Genomic DNA, 24,875 nt, shown 5'->3' with positions numbered 1-24,875 from the left:
GGCTGGGGATGTGGCTCCGTGGTTAAGCACTCTTGGGTTCAATCCCTGGTACCCACCCACCCCCCAAAAAAGAAGAGTCATGGATTCTTACTTTAGTGAAAAGGGTATGAAGCATTACTATCATTTTTTAAATTTCAGTGCTCAAAGTCGGCCAGGAGGAGCTTCTTCAAGTTACTTCTGTGTTTTTGACATCTTTCCATCATAATGTGTGCATGTCTTTACTTTCTGGTACATTGAGAAGTTCCAGGCTTATACTTTCCCAGATCCAGCCGTCAAATAAAATTTTTCTCCAAGGACTCTGATTCCTTTTAGTGGGGAATTTAGAGGCCAAGATTTGGGCATTAGATGTATTTGTTCCTTCTGGGAAATCATTGCTTCAAGGTTCTTAGAGCAGACAGATTTGGGAAATAATAGAGATATAAAATATTACTTCATTGCATTATATATAACCTCCACACATACCTTTTTCTGTATATATTGATCTATCTGTTAAATACCCACGAGTTCCTGCTAATACCTTCAAACTGACTCTAACACCACAGGGCTCATTCTCGCTCTTATGTATTTGTTAATTCCATCCTCTAGAAGAAAACTGGTTCCCATTACTTAATGTAATTGACCTATTTGTTTAGTCCTAGAATACACAGAATGTAGTGTCAAATCGCTAATCCATACCTTTTAGTAGACTTTTTGGTGTCTTTAGTTAGCATCCTTTTTCTCTTTAGTCTGGGGCTTATAGTCCAAATACTACATTTGGAAGTTACTTGATTTCTTTCTTCCTACATCTTTCAATGAGATGCCCACTTTATTTTTTGAACTGCATCTTGGTTCATTTATTACATATACACACATTTATAAACATATTAAATATATAATGTGTTAAATATGTATACATATTTTATATGTACATTATATATATACACACTACTCTGTAATATTCTCTTTCTGTATATGTATACTACTCACAATATTTATTACTCAAAAAGACTTACTCAGCAATGGTGCATCCCTGTAATACCAGTGGCTCAGGAGGCTGAGACAGGAGGATCTCAAGTTCAAAGCCAGCCTCAACAACTTAGCGAGACCCTGAGCAACTCAGCAAGACACTGTCTCAAAATAAAATATAATAAAAAAAGGGCTGGGGATGTGGCTCAGTGGTTAAGTACCCCCATGTTCAATTCCCGTTACCAAAAAAAAAAAAAAAAAAAAGACTTATTCAGAGATCTGTCATTCTCCCATCATGCCTGTAGGTATACAGTATCACCAATTTCTGGTTTATCTTATTACATAAATAAAGTATCCTAGGTATATATACATGTAACACACTTTAGAAAGCTTTTGCATTTTGCTTTTTTCACTTACAGTATACCTGAAATCAATCCATATCAGTTCATTGAGATTTTCTGCATCCCTTTTTATAACTGCATAGTAATCCATTGTGAGGATGTACCATAATATATTCAGCCATTCTCCAAGATATGGTATTATCTTGTAATTCCAAAAACTTGTACATTTTTATTTCAAAATGATGGAGGTATAGCTTTGAGGTAAATTTTTAGAAGTAGAATTGCTAGATAAGTACATATATCAGTTTTGTTCATTTATTGATTGGTGCCAGGGATTGAACCCAGGGGTGCTTAGCCACTGAGCCACATTTTATTTTTTATTTTATTTTGCTATGTTGCTTAGGGCCTTGCTAAGTTGCTGAGGCTGCTTTGAACTTGAGATTTTCCTGCCTCAGCCTCCAGAGCTGTTGAGATTACAAGTGTGCACCACTGCACCCAGCCATATGTAGTTTTTTTAGGTATTCCAAATTTTCCTTTTACCATTTTGAACGTCCACCAGCAATGTATGAGCATGCCTGCTTCTCTGAAACCTTTCCCAGAGTATATTTAATACTATCTAATTTTTGGCCACTCTGGAAGGTAAGGAAGAAATGGTATCTCGGTCTGGCTTTTATTTTGTCTTATTATAAGTGAAACTGAATATCTTCTCCATCTTTTCATAATATTAAAGATAATCTTTTTGTGACTTACCTATTTATCTTTTGCTTTTTGTTTGTTTGTTTGTTTTATTTCTCAGTTTAGGATTTTTCTTTCCAGTTTTAAGAGTTGTTTGTATATTAGGGATATTGGCTCTTTATCTGTGATATATGTCATCAATATCTCCTGGTATTTCAGTTGTATTTTGACCTTTCTATGGTGATTTTTGCCACATAATAAAATAGTAAGGCAATTTTATTAATCTTATCTTTAACTTCATCTGAAATTTGAGTCAAGTCGGAAAGTCTTGCCTTATAGTAAGGTTTTCTTCTCGTACATGTATGGTTTCAGTTTTTTGCATAGATTTTCTTGATTCATCCTTATATATAATGTGGATCTAAGTTTTTATTTTTCCAAATGATTGACCAGTTGTCCCAGCAGCATTTTTAAAAATTTATTTATTTATTTATTTTGGGGTACCAGGTATTGAACCCAGAGGCACTGGATGATTACTGAGCCACATCCCCAGTCCTTTTAATTTTTTGAGACAGGGTCTAACCAAGTTGCTCAGGCCCTCACTAAGTTGCTGAGGCTGGTTTTGAACTCAAGACCCTCCTACCTCAGCCTCCCAAGCCACTGGGATCACAGGCATGCGCCACCACACCCAGCTTCATTCCTTTAATTCTTTGTATGTGTGTTCAACGTCTGTGTTCTGGGCGCCCTGTAAATAAATGCCAGGCCTTCTGCACAGCACAGCAGAAATGACCATGAGCTGGACCCTAGCCTCCCTGCACTGTCCCTCCCTACCTGGTACTCACTGGTCCAGAGGGGCACAGCCACTGAACATAGTGTGAGGAGTATTGGGATGATGGGGATGGGGAGCACTTTGGGATCATACCTAGGGCCTGCCCTCTTCCTCAGGAAATGAGATTGGCCCGGGACAGAAATCCCAGGCTAGTCAGGCTTAAGTAGGGGCTGAGTGGACAAGAGTGTGGCCACCAGCTGAAACAGTATATGCAAAGGCTCTGAGGTGAGCAAGGGCCTGGAGTCTCCACAGACTCAGAGGGGCTTCCTGTGGTGGGAACGGGATGAGATTGGGGAGCCTGGTCTAGGAGAGTAGAAAGGGGCCAATAGAAGGACCTCTTAGATCTTCATAAAGAGATTGGTCTGTACCTTAGGAGCTAAGAAAAGCATAGATGGGTTTTAAGCAGAAAGATGAGATCAGATTTGAGTTTTTCAGGGAGTGGATTGGAGTGGGTGGAGGTGGGAACAGGGGACCTGGCCCTGGGACAACATCGAGAAGCTGGAAGCCAAATGCACAGACTCAGGGACTGATATGAGGGGGGTTATAAAAGCAGCAGGGAACAAGGGGCAAGGAGGTTATTGGCTCAGGGACAGGTGGCAGTATGCCCATGTACCCAGAGAGGAAGCTTCAAGCTGATGTCCCAGGTCTATGCCAGAACAGAGCCCACACGGCAGCTGGCCCACAGCGCGGGGTCGACTGGATGTGTGGAGACCCTGATAACCCTCAACTCCCTCACTGTGGACAGGGTCCTCGAGCACCTCAGCAATCTCGCCCGAGAAGTGAGCCTGGACTATGAACGCAGCATGAACAAGATCAACTTTGACCAAATTGTCTCCTCCAAGCCTGACACGTTCTCCTATGTGACCCTGCCTGAGAAGGAGGAGGAGACGGTGCCAGAGCAAGGTGAGGGTTGTTAGACCCTGAGGCCATCCAGCTGGTCAGGGCCCCCTTCCGTCACTCCCTCTAGGATCACTTGTCCTGCTGCTGTGAGCCCCATGAGCCTGACCCTCCCTTGCACCACCTTGTCCCCAGCATTCATACCCTTGTGTCGGCTGTCTGAAGAGCTCTGGTCAGGGGAGAGGGAGGAGGACTCTTTTTAAAAATATATATGTCTGAGTAATGCAGAAGCCACAGGGTAAATGTGTACCAGGAAAGCCATCATTCAGAAGTCGATGCCCGGGGCTCTGATGGTCAGGCCTCGAGGTCACCAAGCCCTTTCTTCCTCCAGTAGCAAGGGTAAGCCTGGCATCACTGCAGCCCCATGAATGCATGGCAGACTGAGTCTCAGAGAAAGATGTCAGGTCCCCTAAGAAATCTCTGCTTTGAGTGCCCTGCTAACTCCATTTCCTGGACCTGGCTTTCCTACACCCTGGGCCCAGGACGCAGGCTGGGGTGTGGACAGCAGGGTAGGCTCTGAGGGGCCCTGGTGCCCACATCATCCTTCCTTGGGGTTCTAGGGCAAGCTCTAGGCAGGCCTCAGGTTGTGTGTAGCATGGGTGGGAGAAGATAGGGAGAGAGACCACAGTTGCCACCCAATTCTTAAAAGGGACTATGACTAGGGAGGCCTGGAGTTTATCTTTTTCCCAGCGCAGGCAACTCACTGAGGGTGTCGGGGCCACTCCAGCAAGCTCTGGGAAAAGAGGGGTTCTGGGAATGAGGCTCTCTGTTTTGGGGGAGGAGATAAGAGCCCTGTCTCTCCACCAAGCACCCCGTGGATGTGTCCTTATCCCTGGTATGTCCTAGGCAGGTCTAATGCTGACCTCAGGCTCCCACCCCTGCAGGCCTGGTGAGTGTCCCCAAGTACCCCTTCCGGGAGCAGAAGGAGGACTTCACCTTTGTGTCCCTGCTCACGCGGTCCGAAGTCATCACAGCCCTGAGCAAGGTGCGGGCTGAGTGCAACAAGGTGACTGCCATGTCGCTGTTCCACTCCAACCTCTCCAAGTACAGCCGCCTGGAGGAGTTCGAGCAGATCCAGTCTCAGACTGTCTCCCAGGTGCCTGGGTAGCTGGGCATGGTGGGCGGGCACAGTCAGGCCCTGGGAGCCAACACATCAGAATCCCTGGGAAGCTCAGGCTTAGTAAGTCACTTGAGATAAGGCCATGGCCTCTTCCAAGGTCTTTTGGGGGCCTGCAGTGGGGCCAGGTGTGTGACTTGTCTTGAAAAGAAAAGGAGAGTCTGGCTCCCTTCCTAATCACTTTATGCCAGGCCTGGTTGCCATGGGGCAGGTCCCTTGTCTTGGAAAACCCCACTTCTGGGTCCACCTGAGGATCAGATGTGAGGGAGGCAGAAGGCAGCCTCCCTCCACTCCATTAAGGTCACTCTGCGTGTATGTAGGTATATATACCTACGTGTGTGCAAGATGCACTCCTCCCTTGTCTCTGTCTTCATGGCTGGAGGGAAAGCCCTGATCTGTATCTTTCCCTCTCTCCCTCCTTCCCCACTGAGCAGCCCTGGGCCCTGGGGGGCATGTGAAGAGATGGGTTGGCAGGGTTTGTGTTTTAGTCACTTTGGCAGTAAGTTGGGGGTGGGAGAGATCCCTCGGATGAATCCTGAGGCCACCTCAAAATCCAAGTGTGTAAAGTCCTGTAGCACGGCAGCTGTGGACGGTGGGTCCCTGGGGTGGGCTTTGTAATGACTTCCGTGACCACTCCAGGTGCAGATGTTCCTCAAGGACAGCTGGGTCAGCACGCTGAAGGTAGCCATGCGCAGCAGCCTACGTGATATGAGCAAGGGCTGGTACAACCTCTATGAGACCAACTGGGAGGTGTACCTCATATCGAAGCTGCGCAAGCTGATGGAGTTGATCAAGTACATGCTTCAGGACACGCTGCGCTTCCTGGTGCAAGACTCACTGACCAGCTTCTCACAGTTCATCAGCGATGCCTGCTGCAGTGTGCTTGACTGCACCGATGACATGGTCTGGGGGGAGGACCTCATAAACAGCCCCTACAGGTGGGGCCCTGCTGGGCAGAGGCAGCTATTCCTTGCCAGGCCCTAGTGGCTTGGTCCATGCAGCCAGGACCAAGATGCTAAGCAGCATCCTGTGGATGGTGGGTCTCTGAGGAGGGCTGTGTCCCCTAAGCTACCAGGCAATGCCCCACAAGCCCTGGATTGCATTTGGGTGACCCTCATTCACTCCATCTTTGAGTTACTCAGTTGAGAAGTGTTCTTTGAGTGCTTTCCATGAAACCAGAGATACAGTTTCTATGGAAACCAGAGATACAGTTTCTTTTCTCTCTGGAAGACAAACAACAAAACCCTTAAATAGAAAATACAATGGGTGATTTTCTTAGGGGTTAGGATAGATAATTGGGGGTGGGCCTTTGCCAAGGGCTCCAGAGAGAAGATGGCATCTGAGCGTGAGAAGAACCAGGTTATGTTGGGGCTTACTAGGTGGAGGGACCAACCTGTGCAGAGGCACCCAGGGGATAGAGGACTTGGGACAGTGGAGGAAGGGTATGCCAATGCAGGCCTCAGAAGTGTGACTGGAGTGGGGAGGTGCAGAGAAGCCTGGTTCAGGATGAAGTGGGAGAGATTGTAGAGACCATTCCAGATCATGAAGGGTTCCCTGGGGTCACAATCAGGGGCTGGATTTCATTTAAGTGAGACAGAAGCTGTCAGAGGGGCTCCGGCTGGGATCCAGACGTGGGGCTTTCAGTGGGTCGTGGACATCTGAAGCCAAGAATGTGGGCTTCCAGGGAGAGCTTAGGCCAATCTTCCCTGAGGACCTCAGGACAGGGAGATGACTCTTCCTCTCTGTGGTGCCTGGGAATCTCTGGACACGAGGTAACTACAGAGGAACTTGACTGGCCGGGATCTTTCTCTCTGGTAACTTGGACGTTTCTGGAAGGAAAGAGAAAGCCAGTCACATGCATGGAGAATCTCGAGAGTCATAGAACTGGGTGGAGGGACCAAGGAAGGGCAAGGAGTGCTCCTCAGACCCTTGTGCATAATCAGCCTGACCATTGCCTCTCAGGCCCCGGAAGAATCCCCTGTTCATTGTGGACCTGGTGCTGGACAGCTCAGGGGTGCACTACAGCACAGCGCTGGAGCAGTTTGAGACATCTCTGCTCAATCTCTTTGACAAGGGAATCCTGGCCACCCACTCTGTGCCCCAGTTGGAGAAGGTACACATTGCAGCTTGGGCAGGTCCTGGGTACCTGCTTCCCTATCTGTTAGTGGCTCTCCAAGCTGCAGGGTGCTGCCACCAATATCAGAGCTGTTAAAGTTCTACAACAGGTCTCCCAATTGGCGGGCAGTATGCTTGGCCCTGAAGTTCTCAAATATCTTCTTTAATCCTCACCATAAACTGAATTGTGAGCTCTTCACATCTCCACTTTGTAAACCTGGAGAAGTTCCATTTTTAGCCTCGGTCCCAGAGCTGCTAAGAGTGAAAACTGCAATTTGAATCCTGGACTTGCAGGACTAATACTGCCACAGCCCTGAGTCCTACTCCTTTGATCCCACCCAGCTTCTGGCCTCTCTCTCTCTCTCTCTCTCTCTCTCTCTCTCTTTGTACCTGAGGTGTGAAAAGAAACAGGTTATGTTGGGGCTACTTGGTGGAGGGACCAATCTTTGCAGAGGCACCCAGAGACAGAGGACTTGGACAGTGGACACTTAACCACTGAGCCACATCCCCAGTCCTTTTTAAATTTTTATTTAGAGACAGGGTCTTGTCAAGTTGCTTAGGACCTCACTAAGTTGCTGAGGCTGGCTTTGAACTCATGAACTTCCTGCCTCAGCCTCCAGAGCCACTGGGACTGGCCTCTCTCTTCATCCTGAGAGTGAACAAGGGCCAACATCCACACAGGGGACTAGTGTACCCAGCTACACGTAGCCCACTCCCTAGACCCCCAAAACCCTGCAACTCAAGTCCCCTCTCATCTCCCCTGCCAGTCAGTCAGCAACATGGTCGCCCCTTCTGCTCTTTTCCTTGGAACTGGGCTAAGTGAGGCCAGGCAGAGGAGGATATTGTCCCTCAGTGGGCCTCATGGTGGCTTCTGGCCTCGAATTGGTCTTCAGCCCCCTGTAGGACTTGCCACTCCATGCTTTGAGCACTGTCACCCACTCAGTTTTGAGATCACACCCTGCCCCTGCTTGCCTAGCTCCCTGGGAGCACAGCTGAATTTCCAGTCCCTCTGCCCACCTACCCCACAGCTCATCCAGTTCTGCCCCTTCTGGCCCCTTTTCTCCTAGATGGTGATGGAGGACATCTTTATCAGCAGCGACCCTCTGCTAGAGTCCGTGGGGCTTCATGAGCCACTTGTGGAGGAACTCAGGTCCACCATCACCAATGCTCTGTGCAAGGCCATGATCCCCCTGCAGGCCTACGCCAAGGAGTACAGAAAGTACCTGGAGCTGAACAACAACGACATCAGTGTCTTCCTCAAGTGCGTGCGTGCTTCTGTGTGTATGTGTTCAAGCCTGTGTGTGTCCGTGTGTATCCCCCCCCACCTTGCTCACTCTGCTCTGCCCCTCACCTGTGCACCCTGTCCTAAGGGCCTACCAGACCCAGTGCCCATCGGCAAATGAGGTGCGGGAGGTGGTGAAGACCCACCTGAAGGAGAAAGAGATCCTGGACAACTCACTGCCCAGCAGCATCATCATCGGGCCCTTCTACATCAACGTGGACAATGTCAAGCAGAGCCTGTCCAAGAAGCGCAAAGCCCTGGCCACTTCCATGCTAGACATCCTGGCCAAGAACCTGCACAAGGAGGTGGACAGTGTAGGTGCCCACCGGCCTTGCCCCAGTGACCACAGCTTCAATACAAGCATCCTTGTGTAGCTGATATACTCCTGCTAGCAATATGTCCCCAAGCAGGGTCAGGGGTATCTGCAGAGGCCTAGGCCAAGAGAAGGAAATGGAAGTCCCCCTGTCTTGATCTTGAGCTGTCCTGTGTAGGAGGTAGCTTTCTCCTTTCCTGGACTCACAGAGACCTGGGAAGCCCTGACTTAGCATACCCTGGAATCGATGGTTCTGCAGAGCTAAGGATATGCCAATGCAGGCCTCAGAAGTCCTGAGTGTGTTGGTGGGACCAGAAAAATCTGGGAGGATAAAGCCTACTGAGAGACACCCTTGCCTCTAGAGAGACCTCAGCAACCCAGGGAGTGTCTTTCATAGAAAGCACTGCAGAGTGATGGGGGTGGAAGGGTTACCTGTTGGGAGCCACAAGGGGCCATAGAAGGAGAAGCAGGCCCCAAAGAAGGCAAACAAGGGTCACATAGTCTTCCCCGGCCTTCTTCCCACTGTCAGATCTGCGAGGAATTCCGCGCTATTAGCCGCAAGATCTACGAGAAGCCCAACAGCATTGAGGAGCTGGCCGAGCTGCGAGAGTGGATGAAGGGCATCCCCGAGAAACAAGTGGGGCTGGAGGTAAGGTGGGCACATGGGACTGGGGACCGGTGTTCAGGAGGAGCCCGGTAGGACTGGAAGTCCAGTGGGCACTTGGGGAACTCGATGCTGGAGGTACTGGGCTTAATATTCAGGGACTGGGGACAGGGGCAGGGCTGGGAGATTGGGAGTTGAGAGGCTGGAGGTGAGGTAGATACCAGGAGGACATGTGGACTTCAGGAGGTTGTGGGGGCATTGGCAGATACGAGGAGCTATACAGTGTGGGAGGTCACAAGGACTGAAGGCATGGGTCAGGGGCCTGGAAACTACAAATGAGGTGGTCATGGTTCTTGGAGCCCTGGCCCTGCTGCTAGTCTCTCCACCCTGTCCATCTCCTTCTACCCAGGCCTCTCCTCTCTGGAAGGGAACAGTCCCTCCCTAGTCCCCAGTCACTTCAGATAGCCCCGTCCCAATAGACCCTTTCCCTAGCACAGTTCTTATCACCCCCGTTCATGTAGGAGCGGATTGTCAAAGTCATGAGTGACTACGAGGTCATGGACGAATTCTTTTACAACCTCAGCACAGAGGACTTCAATGACAAGTGAGTGGGAACATTGTCTCCCACACTCGCAGGGAATGGGGAAGGAGGTGCTACAGGGTTTCTCATGTGTCCCAGCTGCTACAGGTTGTGAAATCATATCAAAATGCCTTGCCAAGCTAGGTGCAGTGGCCTGGAATAGCAGCCACTTGGGAGGCTGAGGGAGGAAGATCACAAGTTGAAGGCCAGTCTCCGCAGTTTAAGGAAACCTTGTCTCAAAATTAAAATTAAAAAGGGATGGGGACATAGCTCAGCGGTTAAATCCCCAGTCCGAAAGAAAGAAAGAGAGAGAGAGAGAGAGAGAGAGAGAGAGAGAGAGAGAGAGAGAGAAAGAAAGAAAGAAAGAAAGAAAGAAAGAAAGAAAGAAAGAAAGAAAGAAAAAGAAATGTCTTGCCAAGATGAAAGAGGTCATGGCTCCACACAGGGGCCAGGACCAGGCAGGGCCAGGTAATCAATGGAGCAGAAAGAAATCATTTGGGGCACAATCCTCTTGGTGGAGGGGCCCACCTGCTTCTTCAGTCTAGTCTCTGTCCCGTCAACAATGTGATACACATGGTTACCTGGACCTAGACCCCTGCTTTGTGGTTGAGGAGCACTGAGAGAAGGCAAGGCCCCACCTGGTGGGCAGTCTCTGGGCCACTAGAAACCCCTGCCCCAGCCCTGCCTCCCAGACAAGTTGGGGAGCTTCAAGAGCATCAGGGCCCTGCTCAGGAACTCCAAGACACCAGCCTGGCAGGTGCTCAAGAGGGGCCTCCCCTCAGGGTTGCCATCCATATGGCTATGGCAGGTGGAATTCCCAAGTTCCATGGATGGCCTACATTAGCTAAGCAGAGGGAATTGGTCTGATAGGAAGGAAGCTGGCCTGGTGGCCTTGGTTTGTCACCAATGTTGCTTTGCCTCATGTGAGGTGAGGCCCTACCGTCCCTGGGGCTTCAGAGGGAACTTAGCATTTCTCTTCTCATTTCTGCTTCCTCCTGGGCACATTGGGTATGCACCTCACTGCAAGCCGACCGCAGTTCCCAAAGGTTAGGGCAGAGGTGGCCTCCCTGTTGATGGAAGGTGGTATCTCTCCGCTCAGTTGGACTTCCCAGTTTCCCAGTCCCAGCTGACTCTAACTGCTACCTAGGTTCCCCCAATCCTGCTCTTACCCAGGCTCCAGGTTCCTGGAGGAGTATCCTTGTCTGGCCTCTCCACCCCATCATTTCAGCTGTGGCATTTCTCCCCATCCCAACTCCCATCCCGGCCAGGTGGGCTGCCAGCAACTGGCCCTCTAAGATCCTCGGGCAGTTAGAGATGGTGCAGCAGCAGCATATCGAGGAAGAAGAAAAGTTCCACAAAATCCAGGTCATGGATCAGAACAACTTCCAGGAGAAGCTGGAAGGGCTGCAGGTGGGGCTTGGTGGAGGGCTCTGTACTAAGATCCTCTACACACACACATACACACACACACACACACACACACACACACACTGTGCTGCAGGCCTGGCCTCATTTCTTGCATTTAAGACATGTTTTGTCAATGCATGATGGATGCGTGGATAAGTGAATGGATACACGGCTGAAAAAATGAACAGAGAGGCCAAAGAGAAGCCTGAGCAGCAAGCTTCAGAAGAATTCAGAGGAGTGGGCCCTAAGTCTTCTCTTGTGTCCGTGCTGCCCCAGTGGGCAGTGGGCACAAGTGGTTAGGGCACTGAGTCTCCCCCTCCTTTCCCCGAGCATTGCCAGGTCACCATGGGGCAGTCAGCCTGCCTGTAATGGGCTACCAACCTGTCACTCCAAAGTCCCCTCAGAGCTGGGAGGAGTCAAAGCCCCAGGAACTCAGGTTTCTTGGGGTGGGAGTAGGCAGACGCATGGGCATGGTGGTGCTTCAGGGGCATGTGACCCTTGCTTCTTGGCTTGCAGCTTGTGGTAGCTGGCTTCTCCATCCACGTGGAGATTGCAAGAGCACACGAAATTGCCAACGAGGTGCGGCGGGTCAAGAAGCAGCTGAAGGACTGCCAGCAGTTGGCTATGCTCTACAACAACCGCGAGCGCATCTTTGGCTTGCCCGTCACCAATGTAGGCCTCCCGCAGGCACTGTCCCCTCTTGATCCCCCGGGCTTCAGGAAGCAGCTTGCAGCTATAGTCACAAGCAGAATCCAGCTGCTGTGCCCAGGGCTCTGACATGTTGGGGCAGGACTCTGAGCATGCTGCAGAGGGGAGATAATCTGACCTTGACTTTCAGGAGGCTACTGGAAAGACGCAGGAGACCATAGCCTGGGAGGGACAGAAAGAAGGGAGGCCATGCCTGGGTCTCTGGCACAGGAACAGGGATAGCACTCAGGAACAAGGAGGGAACAGAGTAGCTGGCCCAAGTAGGAGCAGGGTGGAGAGAGCCTGGGGAGCATCCCAACCCTGCCCTCGGTCCCTGCAGTACGACAAGCTTTCCAGGATGGTGAAGGACTTCCAGCCTTACCTGGACCTCTGGACCACAGCCTCCGACTGGCTGCGCTGGTCTGAAAGCTGGATGAATGACCCCCTGATAGCCATTGATGCCGAGCAGCTGGAGAAGAACGTCGTTGAGTCCTTCAAGACCATGCATAAGTGCATAAAGCAGTTCAAGGACATCCAAGGTAGGTGGCCAAGCCAGCCTGTCCCCACCTTCCCCCTGCCGATGTTGGCTGCCTCTTATGCCTGCCTCCCTACCCAACAGCCTGCCAGGATGTGGCCTTAGATATTCGAGCCCGCATTGAGGAGTTCAAGCCATACATCCCGTTGATCCAGGGCCTGCGCAACCCTGGCATGCGGAACCGGCACTGGGATATACTGTCCAATGAGATCAACATCAATGTCAGGCCCAAGGCCAACCTGACCTTTTCCCGCTGCCTCGAGATGAACCTGCAGGACCATATTGAAAGTATCAGCAAGGTGGCTGAGGTGGCTGGCAAGGAGTATGCCATCGAGCAGGTAAGCAGCCAGCAGCAGACCCACCCCACCCCACCGGATTGGCCCTGCCAAACCTTAGCACTTGGCCTCCGGCCTTTGCAATGACAGCCACTTGGGAGACTGATAGTAATTGGCCCTATTCCTGGGGCCATCATGCCCAGGGGGTAAGGTGCATTCTATTAAGTGAGTTAATCATGTATGTAAAGTGCTTGGCTATTATTCCTCAGTTACTCCTCTCAAGATTCCAGGAAAAAGTTGATAGCATTATCCTTATTTAGCAGATGAGTACATGAGCTCAGTGGTAGAGTACTTGCCTAGGGTGCACAAGGCCCTAGGTCTGATCCCCAGCACCACTAACTAAATAAACAATAGATGAGTACCTTAAGGCTCAGGGTGTTTCAGCAACTGGCCAAGGTGACACAGTCAGAACCAGGACCAGCACCCACACTGGTAACTTTGCTGCCTCCCAACACATGCGTGTAAGTGTGTCATATACATGTAGCACATGTAGGAGAGTGAGTCAGAAAAGGGCCCACTGAGGACTTGTGGACCAGGTAACCTAGTGTATCTTCCAGAGGGCCCTACGCAGAAGTCATTCACTAGGTCTGTTCTTCCCTGACCAGTGCTGGTCAGAGAGCATGATGGCCAGCCCCTTCCTGGGACCCAGCCTTGATTCATCCCCCACCCCAGGCACTGGACAAGATGGAGAAGGAGTGGTCAACCATCCTGTTCAACGTGCTGCCCTACAAGGAGACAGACACCTACATTCTCAAGAGCCCAGATGAGGCCTCACAGCTGCTGGACGACCACATCGTCATGACCCAGAGCATGTCCTTCTCACCCTACAAGAAGCCCTTCGAGCAACGCATCAACTCCTGGGAGAGCAAACTAAAGCTGACCCAGGTAGGCCCCCCTTCCCCTGTCTTTTCTCTCCCTCCCCACCCCCAGAGAACCCTGTCTTATAAGGGGATGGGGGCTTGAAGCAGTGGAGGGTCTTGCCCATATTCTCTGAGCTCCCGGCTCTCTGATAGGCCCTCCATTCAGAAGAGGGTGACCAGGATGGGTGGGCTGTCCATCTATGACGTATGGCCACTGAAAAAAAGCAGTAGGGATGTGAAGAGGACAGGATTAGTCCAAAAAATATGGTTACTAACAGACCTTCAAAGGGCAAAACCATTGTAACAGTTGAAATTTGTGTGCTGGACACCATGAGGCCCCAAAGCTCTCATTATCCTTTCCCACACTGCCCTCAACCATATCTCATTTGGATCTACCTTGGGGAGAGGGAGCCAGGGCATTGGGACTGTTCTTGTCTCTGGCTTTCAAAACCAGAGGCAGAGGCAGCCCATAGAGCCCTGAAAAACAGGCCTGAAGGTATGTCTGACAGTCCCTTCTTGGGGCCTTTCTGAGAGGCCTCCAGTGAAGGCCAGAAACTGGATGAGAAGGGCTTATCTCTACTCCCCAGGACCACCTAGAGATTCCTGAGCTGATCAGCACTGCCCCTAGGTGTTCTTCCTTTGTTTATAATGTCTTGTTTGTTTTTGTTTTGGGTACTGGGGATTGAACCCAAGGTGCTTCACCACTGAGCCACATACCCAACCCTTTTTTATATTTTATTTTGAGATAGGGTCTCGCTGAGGTTCTTAGGGCCTTGCTAAGGTTCTTAGGGCCTTGCTAAGTTGCTGAGGCTGGCTTTGAACTCATGTTCCTCCTATCTCGGCCTCCCAAGTTGCTGGGATTACAGGCCTGCACTACTCAGCTCCACTGCAGTTTTATCCCCACTTTCCATTTTCTCTAAGGCTCAGTAAAAGCATTTTGCCAACTCTCCCAACATGTACCTGCAAAGTAATCTCACTGAGTCCCTTGGTCAGTGCCTCATATAGAGGCTATCACCATGCTGGGCCCTTGGTGATCCAGGGGCAGAACTGGCCCCTTAGTGGACTGAGGGCTTCCCAAAGGCAGTAGCCAGGCCCTGTTCCCCTACTCCTCCTGGTGCCCACATGGACCTGGCATGGCCCTGGCCAAAACTGACTGTGGCACACAGTTCACGAGGAGGAGATAAATGAATGAATTTGCAATGATGAGAGAAGATGAGAGGTGGTTCCTAAATGGGGAGTTGGGAGGCAGAAGGGGGAAATAGCTTTTTTAAAGATGTCTCACCCTTGAACTGAGGTTTCAAAGACCATTTTAGGTATCTCAAGATCCCGAAAATGAACCTCAGAGAATGCTAGGGTCATGCACTCCAGAGAACTACCAGGACACTTTCTTCTGTCACCTTGAGGTTTGCTGGCTTGGGCATGGTCCCTCATAGGAAGAGCAGAAACCTTGGCTCTTCCAAGAGAAGAGGGCATGGACTTCCTATGGGTAATGGGATTTCTCTGGAGGGCAGGCATCCCTCTTCCTGGTTTTCTCATGGAGTTCCACGCTTACAGCACCATCTAGAAATTTCCCTGTGGACACTGGCTCTGGTGCCCAGCACTCTGATGAGACAAAATGACTTGATCATGAGGAACAGAACCCAACTCAGACCTCAGGCCCTGGCAGTTCATATCCTCACCTTACCCTGTCCCACTTGCCTAGGAGGTACTGGAGGAATGGCTGAACTGTCAGCGGGCCTGGCTCTACTTGGAGCCCATCTTCAGCTCTGAGGACATCACCCGGCAGCTGCCTGTAGAGAGTAAGCGCTATCAGACCATGGAGCGGATCTGGAGGAAGATCATGAAGAATGTCTACGAGAACCGCGAGGCAAGTGTGGCAGAGCTGGCGAGCAGTTGAGACCCCCAGGGGCCTGGTCACATTGTTGGGAGTCTCCCAGTCTCTTCCCTCCTAAAACAAGGACTGGAGAACACATCTAAGGCTTTGATTATAGCCCATGTCCTGGGTTCCCTAGTCCCAGAGGTGCTCCTCAGAAGCACCACAGTTGATGGTTTGGAGATTTGCCAACCACACTATCATTTTAGAGGCCCTGTCAAGTCCTGCAGCAAAGCAAACTTCTTACCTTCATTTAACCCTCATTTTTTTTTTTAATCATAGACTTTTTTTCTGTGGAGTTGGCAGGGCTGATGGAGGCAGCCCCTGACTCAGGGACAATTTTCCTGCCTCTTCCTTCCTTCTGGAGGTCTCTAGGTGGTGTGGGCGAACCTGCCTTGCAACCTCCCAGTTGGAGCATGCTCACATTCACTTGTTCTCATGCCTCCCTAACCCCTGCAGGTAATCAATGTGTGCGCTGACCAGAGATTGCTGGACAGCCTTCGGGACTGCAACAAGCTGCTGGACCTGGTGCAGAAGGGCCTCAGCGAGTACCTGGAAACCAAGCGGAGTGCCTTCCCCAGGTAGGCATCATGGCCCTTGTCCACTGTCAGTGTCAGCCCTTGAGGATGAACATCAAGGGCCCTGCCAGGCTAGGGGGCAAGAATGTTAAGTGGTGCCAAGGCTGCCAGGGCCCAGAAAGCCTGCCTGACCCATTCTTTCATCCCTGTTCCCATGGCAGATTCTACTTCCTATCTGATGACGAACTACTGGAGATCTTGTCCCAGACAAAGGACCCCACAGCCGTGCAACCCCACCTGCGCAAGTGCTTCGAGAACATTGCCCGGGTATGTAGCTGGGCTTGGGGCTCAGGGCCAGGACCCCTGGGGCACATTCCAGGAAGAACATCCCTTGTGTCAAGCTCTCTTAGTGGGGATAAGGTGGAAATTGAGAGTCTGGTCTTCAGAGACACACCTGGGACTAGAGGGAGGAAGGTCAGCTACAGAACTGTCCCCTGTCTTCTCAGGGTTGGGGGATCTTGGCTCCCAATTCATCTAAGGGCTCTCTGTCCCCCAGCACACTGAGGTGTTGGCTAGATCAAGACACCCATGAGGTCTGGGACTATAGCCTAATAGTAGAACATTTGCCTTGCACATGGGAGGCACTGGGTTCCATCCTCAGCACCACGTAAAATAAATAAAATAGAGGTATTGTCCACCTACAACTAAAAAAAAAAAAAAAGTTGTCTAGTTTAATGGTTGTAAAGTTGCATCCAGAGAGAGAGAGCGAGAGAGAGACCATGAGGCCAAAAGGCTCACAACCTTCCTCTTCTCCTCCTGTTCCTCAAAGAAGATTATACAGACCTGAACAGAACACAGACACACAGGACAGACTGAGCCTCCTTCCCCAAGGGTCTGCATCAGGCCAGGGCTGGGGCACAGCTCGGGACCTGCAGTCAGAGAAGTCCCAGCCAAGAGAGACATTCAGGTTCCCTTCCAAAGCAGGAGGGCACCAGTGGGAGGGGTCAGCTTCTAGTTTACTCAGAGTAACCCTGTTCTCGCCCCCACCACCACCACCACCATGGCTGCAGCTGCTGTTCCAGGAGGACCTGGAGATCACACACATGTACTCTGCGGAGGGTGAAGAGGTGAAGCTGACCTTCTCCATCTACCCGACCAGCAATGTGGAGGACTGGTTGCGGGAGGTGGAGCAGAGCATGAAGGCCAGCGTGCGCAACTTCATTGAGAGAGCCATCCTGGCCTATCCCACAGTGAGCACGCCCTGCCATGGAGCCTTCCTGCCACCCTCCATGTTGCTCCCTTCCCAGGCCCTCTCTGTGCTCCCACCTGCTTCCTCCTTAGGCCACAGCCCTAATGCCAGTTGTTCTCATCTTTATGGGATCTCTGGGGACTCAGGCGGGAATCAGAAACCTTCCTTTCTACACACACTCCAGAAAGTGAAATTCCTCCTAATAATAATCATAATCACACTCACCCCAAGCCCTGGGCTGGAATAACACCTGCAGACTTCTCTAGGCCCTCCCATCAGCCACTGGGCTACAGGGCAAGGCACCTCACAGAGGAGGTTCAGAGGTGTTTTCTATTCTATTGTGATTTGCAAGAGCAGAGCCAGAATTTGAATCCGGGACTGTGTTCCCTGATCCGGGGCTCCCACCTGTCTGCTCCAAGGTCTCATCTGCTTAGGAAAAATGATTCTGCCTACCCAGGGCATAATGGCATCTCTCTTTAAGGGAAAGGTGCAATTGATCTCTCTCTCTCTCTTTTTTTTTTTTTTTTTTTTTGGTACCAGGGATTAAACCCAGGGGCACTTAACCACTGAGCCATATCCGCAGCCCATTTTATATTTTATTTAGAGACAGGATCTCACTGAATTGCTTAGGACCTCTCTAAGCTGCTGAGGCTGGCTTTGAACTTGAGATCTTTTTGCCTCAGCCTCCAGAGCTACTTGGATTATCTGCGTGCACCATTGTGCCCGGCCTTCATGTCCACAATTGACCCTTTGAGCCCAGAGATTTTAAAGGCCAAAGCACAAACAACATTTAAAGGAAGAAGAGGGGAAGGGTCAGAGCTGGAAAGTGCCTAGATCAACCTGCCCCTGTTGTCTTTTCAGATGCCCAGGACCCAGTGGGTTCTGAATTGGCCTGGCCAGGTGACCATTGCTGGCTGCCAGACCTACTGGACCATGGAGGTGGCACAGGCTCTGGAGGTCAACAACCTCAGCACTGATCTGTTCCCCAAGCTCTCCGAGCAGGTGGGAATGAAGAGGATCACTACTCCTTGCACCCTTGATGCCCCCAGGAGAGCCCAGACCTCCAGGAACTTTTTCCTATATTGATCTGGAAGAGGCCTAGGGTTGGGTTCAAAAAGAAGGTCAGGAACCCCTGAAATGTGTCTCACAACAGCAACCAGCAGAAGGGACTGGGGGCCTGAGGAGGCTCTGAGGCCAGGCAGGTGCCCCTCTTCCAATGGTCAGTGAGAGAAGCACATGCCCATGTCTCTCCTGCACTGTCCCTTGGGCCTTTCTGGCTCCATACCAACACTCCAGCCTCCAGCCCCTCAGCAGGCTCCACCAGGCCCTGAAGGTTCAGATGCCATGCATATGTCTCCATTTTTATTTACTTCCCTCCCCCTGCCTGGTCCCTGCTCCCCTGCTCTCCTAGACTATCAGTCCTTGGAGAGAGGAACTCTGTGTGGCAGAACCCACCCTCTGTACCAGGGAGAAGTCTCCCTGCAGAGAGCAGACAGCTGACAGTGTCCCCATTCCTGCAGCTCAGTGACCTGGTAGCCCTGGTACGAGGGAAACTATCCCGTATGCAGCGGGCGGTGCTGTCAGCACTGATCGTCATCGAGGTCCATGCCAAGGACGTGGTGAAAAAGCTGATCGAGGAGCACGTGGTCAGTGTGAATGATTTTGAGTGGATCTCACAGCTCAGGTGAGGGCCAGAGTGGCTGTCAGGATGGGGCCCAGAGAGGGATGAACAGTCACTTAACAAGAAGCTGATCCTGGCCCTTGAGGCTCTGGGACAAACTGGGCAGGGGGGTTTTAAAACCCTCATTCCTCAAAAGAACCCCCTCTGCTCAGCTACATGCCTGCCTGTGGCCTGTGGTCCCATGACCAGGTACCCATCTCCCTGTACTGCCAGGTACTACTGGACCAATAATGATCTGTACATCCGGGCTGTGAATGCTGAGTTCATCTATGGCTACGAGTACCTAGGCAACAGTGGGAGGCTGGTGATCACACCCCTCACTGACAGGTGCTGGTCCCCTCCCCAGTTGGGTTGGTTTTTTGTTTTGTTTTGTTTTTGGTATTAGGGAGTGAATCCAGGGGTGCTTAACCACTGAGCCATGTCCCCAGCCCTTTTTTGTATTCTATTTAGAGACAGGGTCTCACTGAGTTATGTAGGGCCCCACTAAGTTGCTGAGGTTGGCTTTGAATCCGCGATCCTCCTGCCTCAGCCTCCTGAGCCGCTGGGATTACAGGCGTGTTCCACCATGCCAGGCCCCAGTTGGGACTGGAGTAAGGGAAGAGAATTGGCCACACGTCAGCCAGCTCTGTGGGTCCCTGAGCAAAGCTCTCCAGGCCTATGACGTGGGACAGGGAGAACACTGAGCAGGTAGTCATAGGCTCCAATCCTGACCCCAACAGCCAGGCTGGGCACATCTGGGACCCAAGAGGAGAGAGGACCCAAAAGAAAGAGCTGTGGAAAGCCCCAGGAAGGGGAAGTGCCCAGGACATAGGTGGCCTTCCTCTGTCCTACAGGTGCTATCTGACTCTGACTGGGGCCCTGCACCTCAAGTTTGGTGGTGCTCCAGCTGGTCCAGCTGGCACAGGGAAGACAGAGACCACCAAAGATCTGGGCAAGGCCTTGGCCATACAGACGGTTGTGTTCAACTGCTCTGACCAGCTCGACTTCATGGCCATGGGCAAGTTCTTCAAGGGCCTGGCCAGGTGAGGCTGGGGTGTGAGGTGGCACCAGAGAGGGCATAAAGACTGAGCCCTCTTCCTGGGGAGGGCCAGGTGAGGAGCATCATAGGACAGTGGGGGCCAGGAGGGCTCTGAATGCACCTCCTCCACTCTCACAGTGCTGGGGCCTGGGCCTGTTTTGACGAGTTCAATCGGATCGACATTGAGGTGCTGTCTGTGGTGGCACAGCAGATCACCACCATCCAGAAGGCACAGCAACAGCGGGTGAGCCACCCCCCACCATTGCCATCAGCTCTGTCACCAGGGGTTCCCATGCCGCAGGTGGAAAGCCAGGCCATGAGGCCTGCCTAGTGCCAGTCTCTCATCTCACAGGGGCATGGCACTGTCCATGAGCCACCACCATTGCAGAACTGTGTCTTGAGGGGCTTTGTAGCTTATCAGGAAGCCCCACATTTTTATCCTGGTCTGGTGGCAGATCCCAGGCCAAGCTGGGACAGATAAAGGGGTCCCTGCCTGTGTCCTGATGCTAATGCAAAGCCCTGGATATTGGTTCTCTCTCTAGCCTTGTTCAAGGTCCCCAGGGATCTTGTCCTGGAGATGAGAGATGAGAGCTGAGAGGCTGGTGGTTACTCCCTGCAAGGGAGAGCCCTGGCGCCTAGTCAGGGCTGAGTTTGTCTAAGTCTGGGAAGATCAGTATCAGGAATTAGAAGTAGAGAGAGTGGAAAGCAAAAAAGTATGTGGGACCTCAAAAGGACCAGAGCTGGGGCTAGGGTTGTAGCTCAGTGGTAGAGCACTTGCCTAGCATAGTCTGAGACCCACATACCATTGCCTGGGTTCGATCCTCAGCACCACATAAAGATAAATAAATAAAGGTATTGTATCCATCTACAACTACAAAAAATGTTTTTTTAAAAAAGGACCAGAGCCAGGACCTGGGAGGCCATGGGTGCTCACTGGGACCTGAGGTCTTAAGCCAGATCCTGAAAGAAAGTCCATCCATGACCAGGGGTCCAGTACTAGCTAACACGCTGCCATCAGGACAGGGGAATGAGTAGAAGAAAGGAAGGCACATCCAGAGGAAGGGATAGGGCTGGGCAACCCCTGCCCCAAGTAAGTTCACCCCCTGACCCCTACCCAACACAGGTGGAGCGCTTCGTATTTGAGGGTGTCGAGATCCCACTTGTACCGTCCTGCGCAGTGTTTATCACCATGAATCCAGGATACGCAGGCCGCACTGAACTGCCTGACAATCTGAAGGCAAGTTCAGGCCCCGGGTGCTCCGGGTGGACTCAACTTTGTCTGTGCCATGGGATCCCCGGGTGGAAGGCCTGGGTTTCAAGATAATAAATCATTTATTTAAGGACACACAGCTGCCTGGATAAAAGGAGCCGTGGTTCTCTATGATAGATCTCCTGCCCAAAGGTCCTGAGGCCCAGCCATAGAGGGATGCCCCACACTTGTCCTCGGGGCATGGGAGAAGTCAGGGATGCTCATGCATGTGAAGGCCATCTGATAGGAGCCATTAGGCTAGGCCTACAGAAGAAATGGGAAACCAAGAGAGGCCACCTGTTTCAGACAAACACAGAGGACCTGTTGTTTCTAATGGCCAAAACTGTCCAGCCACAGAGCAAATGGAAGGCTCAGTCACGGCAGGCATGATGCAGAAAGGAATCCCAGCATTAGCCAGGGAGGAAGGTCAGGTGAAGCTGCCTTCTGAGGAGCAGATAGTTCAGAGAGTGGGTGGGTACCCTGTGGCTGGGTGAAGTCTGAGACCCACATACCATTGCCCAGGCACTCTTTCGGCCTGTCGCCATGATGGTCCCGGATTATGCCATGATTGCTGAGATCTCCCTCTACTCCTTTGGATTCAATGAGGCTAATGTGCTCGCTAAGAAGATCACAACCACCTTCAAGCTGTCCTCCGAGCAGCTCAGCTCCCAGGTGAGGCCTCAGCCAGTTTCCAAAGGCCCTCAGACTGCTCCCCCCACCCCAGCCTCCAGAGATGCTCCAAGTTCACTTTCTACGGAGCACCAGCCAAGGGCCAGGTTCTGTGCTATCTGCTTCACAGACGTTACTTTAGACTCTTCCAAGCAAACCTGTGAGATAGGGGTTACATCCCTGTTTCTCAGGTGAGTATGCTGAGGTCCCGAGCAGCTAAGAGCCTGGCCAGGTTCATGCAGTGCACAGTGGAACAGCAGCAGGAGTCAGGGACTGCCTTCTAATCATCCTCTTTGAACAGTGCCCCTCCCCACCCCCTGTTGAAGCAAACTATCCTACATGGTTCTGGAAATGCCCTCAGCTCTTCCCAAGCCCAGTCTCTACGTGCAGCTTTGAGACCAAGATTTCTGGGATGGGTGCTGGTCTGTGGTCAGGTCTGAGGTAGCTCTCATGGGCTGGCACCACGGGGCAAAGTGAATCACTTAACTATTTTTAACACATCTGCTATATAATGTGGGAGAGACAGGACCAATGGGAAAAGCCACAGTGTTGCAGCCGAAAGGTTAAGCTGGGAAAGATTTTGCAAAGAATGTTAGAAGGAAACTCAAAAGCCATCGAGGCCAACCTATTTGTTGCACAGATGAATCCAAAAAAAAAAAAAATTGTTTCCTGTTTCACTCACTTTTTCAAAACAACTTGAGTATATCCTTGCCCTCGGCACTGTGCTGGGACTAGGTATTTAGCATTGACCAAGGCAGTGCAGAGCAGGGGATGTAGAATAGGCAGCCAAATAAAGTGAGATGGCTATTGGGATGGTGAAATGGGTGTGTGGGGGGGTGTCAGAAGAGCCCAAAGGAGGGGCACCCAGACCAGATTGGGGCATGCAGGTGAGTGGTCTCCAAAGAGCTGCAGGGGAACTGACATTTTGAGGATGAGCTGGGTGAGGTGGCATGGCCAGGTACCAAGTGGGCAGCAGAGTGGCCCACCCATGCCTCCTCCTGAATGGTGACCACAGGATCACTATGACTTTGGGATGAGAGCTGTGAAGACTGTGATCTCAGCTGCTGGGAACCTCAAGCGAGAAAACCCTGATATGAATGAGGTGAGCTCCAGCCATCAGGGCTCCTGGGGCAAGAAATCAGGGCAGCTGGAGAGGCGCCTGACCCTGAAGCTGGTGCCCACACCTGCTTCAGGAGCTGATCTGCCTCCGGGCCATTCGGGACGTGAACGTGCCCAAGTTCCTACAGGAGGACCTCAAACTCTTCTCGGGGATTGTATCTGACCTGTTCCCCACTATCAGGGAAGAGGAGACTGATTACGGCATCCTGGACAAGGCCATCCGCAAGGCCTGTGAGAAGAGCAACCTCAAGGATGTGGAGGGTGAGCCACTGGCCCCTGCCTCCTGCAGTCCCATGCATGTCTGATCGGTGAGCTCATGCTGGCTCAGGCCGGCTTCAGCCATCTTGGAGCCCAGATGGGAGACAGAGGCAAGGCAGACCAAACCTCAGGGTCCCTTATACCTGGCCAAGTGTGCATGGGCAGGGTCTCTCAGTTTGGCATTTGGGGGCAGGGCAGATGTCTCTGACCCTTTCTCTACCCACTAGGTGATAGGAAGCAAGTACTGTTCCCTTCCTGGGACCTCATGATTCAGGCCCGCCTGTCCATGTGGTCCCTTCTTGGGCTTTGCTCCATGGGATGCCAGCTGCTTGCTGACAGATTTTCCCTTCTCTGCTTGGATGCTGGTAGTGGGGGAGGGTCACAGCCTAGCCACTGCGTGTCCATCCTGACACAGCTGCTCCCTCCTCTCCTCTTAGTCTATTCCAGCTGGTCTTTTTGGGGGATAGGGGTGCTTCTCCAGGGAGGTGTGCCTGACCACCCTGGCCACACAGACCCCTCCTGTAGGACCTGAGCAATCGGTGAGCTCATGCTCAGCCCTTTAAGGCCTCTCTCCGCATTCTCCACTGCTCTTCAGTTCCATGTGTGGCTCTCATGCCTCTACCTCTGGCCCCCTCCTGCACCGGCCCCAGCAACCTTGTTGAATAAAGCCTTAGACTTTTTTTTTCCCCTCATAGCCTTAGATCATTTTTGCCATCTCCGGTTAATTGGATCCTCTCCCTTTGGCAGGGACCACCAGGCATGCAGTGCCAGAGCCACCACTACCCTTGTGTCAAAACAATACACTCCTTTCCTATCCACATGGGCCTGACCTTCTGCCTGCATCTGTCCTGATAGCTCCTCACTGTCCCTAGGATTCTGTTGCCAAGATTTTGCCTCATATTGTCCAGTACCTTAAGAGGTCTCAGCTTTGTGTAGAAGTTGATTGTGGGGCCTGTGACAGACAACACTGAGCACGCCTGGGACAACGGACCACCCAAAGGATGTTAGGGAATGACTGTCCCAATGGGAATACTGGTTGGCATCTAGAAGGTTCCTGAGCAATGCCAGGCTCTGTGCTTAGGGTTTTAGCTGCTTCATAGGCTGCTATGAGGTAGGTACTGCCTCCATCCTCATTTTCCAGATGAGGAAACTGAGGCTCAAGGAATGAAGTAATTAACTCCAGACCACACAAGCTAGGGGCAGAGTCATGGCCCAAGCCTATGCTCTGACCCCTAGGTTCCTCTGCCATGTCCCCGCAGGCTTCCTGACCAAGTGTATCCAGCTCTATGAGACCACGGTGGTGCGGCACGGCCTCATGCTTGTTGGGCCCACAGGCTCTGGCAAAAGTAACGTAAGTGGAGCCCAGCAGGGCAGCCCAGGGCCTGGTCAGAAGGCCTGAGGGGTGTTGCAGCTTGGATAGGAGCGTGGGCCTCCTTTGTACCCCCTTGACCTCGAGACTGCTCCTCCCACTTCCTGTGGTCCTCCGTCCCCTCCAGCCCTGCTGTCTGAGGCAACAGGAGGTTCACTCTCAGGTGGCCATCTCCCCAGTGTTACAGAGTCCTAGCAGCCGCCATGACATCGCTGAAGGGGCAGCCGTCCATCAGTGGCGGCGTGTATGAGGCCGTCAATTACTATGTGCTCAACCCCAAGTCTATCACCATGGGCCAGCTGTATGGGGAGTTTGACCTGCTCACCCACGAGTGGTGAGTGCCCCCACCCCCG

The 24,875-nt window shown here is 51.8% G+C and overlaps 1 protein-coding gene across 7 annotated transcripts in view; it reads left to right on the top strand.

Annotated features, from left to right (window-relative positions):
* Positions 1 to 24,875, top strand: part of Dnah1 (dynein axonemal heavy chain 1) — a 70,552-nt gene that overhangs the window by 14,979 nt on the left and 30,698 nt on the right. For all 7 annotated transcript variants that reach the window (XR_007346878.1, XM_048801164.1, XM_048801166.1 and 4 more), the window contains 28 exons: positions 3,533 to 3,690; positions 4,569 to 4,780; positions 5,441 to 5,739; positions 6,764 to 6,914; positions 7,984 to 8,177; positions 8,287 to 8,512; positions 9,041 to 9,160; positions 9,637 to 9,719; positions 10,964 to 11,105; positions 11,619 to 11,774; positions 12,130 to 12,328; positions 12,409 to 12,662; positions 13,332 to 13,544; positions 15,222 to 15,386; positions 15,852 to 15,973; positions 16,132 to 16,237; positions 16,981 to 17,160; positions 18,021 to 18,161; positions 18,680 to 18,843; positions 19,054 to 19,167; positions 19,674 to 19,862; positions 19,997 to 20,102; positions 20,982 to 21,095; positions 21,630 to 21,779; positions 22,792 to 22,878; positions 22,970 to 23,156; positions 24,413 to 24,504; positions 24,702 to 24,856. Coding sequence is in view for 6 of the 7 variants with exons in the window: in XM_048801164.1 (XP_048657121.1) it covers positions 3,533 to 3,690; positions 4,569 to 4,780; positions 5,441 to 5,739; positions 6,764 to 6,914; positions 7,984 to 8,177; positions 8,287 to 8,512; positions 9,041 to 9,160; positions 9,637 to 9,719; positions 10,964 to 11,105; positions 11,619 to 11,774; positions 12,130 to 12,328; positions 12,409 to 12,662; positions 13,332 to 13,544; positions 15,222 to 15,386; positions 15,852 to 15,973; positions 16,132 to 16,237; positions 16,981 to 17,160; positions 18,021 to 18,161; positions 18,680 to 18,843; positions 19,054 to 19,167; positions 19,674 to 19,862; positions 19,997 to 20,102; positions 20,982 to 21,095; positions 21,630 to 21,779; positions 22,792 to 22,878; positions 22,970 to 23,156; positions 24,413 to 24,504; positions 24,702 to 24,856 (4,479 nt within the window). In the remaining variant the exon portion in view is untranslated. The remainder of the gene's footprint in view (positions 1 to 3,532; positions 3,691 to 4,568; positions 4,781 to 5,440; positions 5,740 to 6,763; positions 6,915 to 7,983; positions 8,178 to 8,286; positions 8,513 to 9,040; positions 9,161 to 9,636; positions 9,720 to 10,963; positions 11,106 to 11,618; positions 11,775 to 12,129; positions 12,329 to 12,408; positions 12,663 to 13,331; positions 13,545 to 15,221; positions 15,387 to 15,851; positions 15,974 to 16,131; positions 16,238 to 16,980; positions 17,161 to 18,020; positions 18,162 to 18,679; positions 18,844 to 19,053; positions 19,168 to 19,673; positions 19,863 to 19,996; positions 20,103 to 20,981; positions 21,096 to 21,629; positions 21,780 to 22,791; positions 22,879 to 22,969; positions 23,157 to 24,412; positions 24,505 to 24,701; positions 24,857 to 24,875) is intronic.

The sequence above is a fragment of the Marmota marmota genome, unplaced genomic scaffold, assembly GCF_001458135.2.
Source record: "Marmota marmota marmota unplaced genomic scaffold, marMar, whole genome shotgun sequence".
In the NCBI taxonomy this organism is placed as follows: domain Eukaryota; kingdom Metazoa; phylum Chordata; class Mammalia; order Rodentia; family Sciuridae; genus Marmota; species Marmota marmota.
Note: the sequence above shows the minus strand (reverse complement) of the source record. Positions and strands in the feature narration are given on the sequence as shown.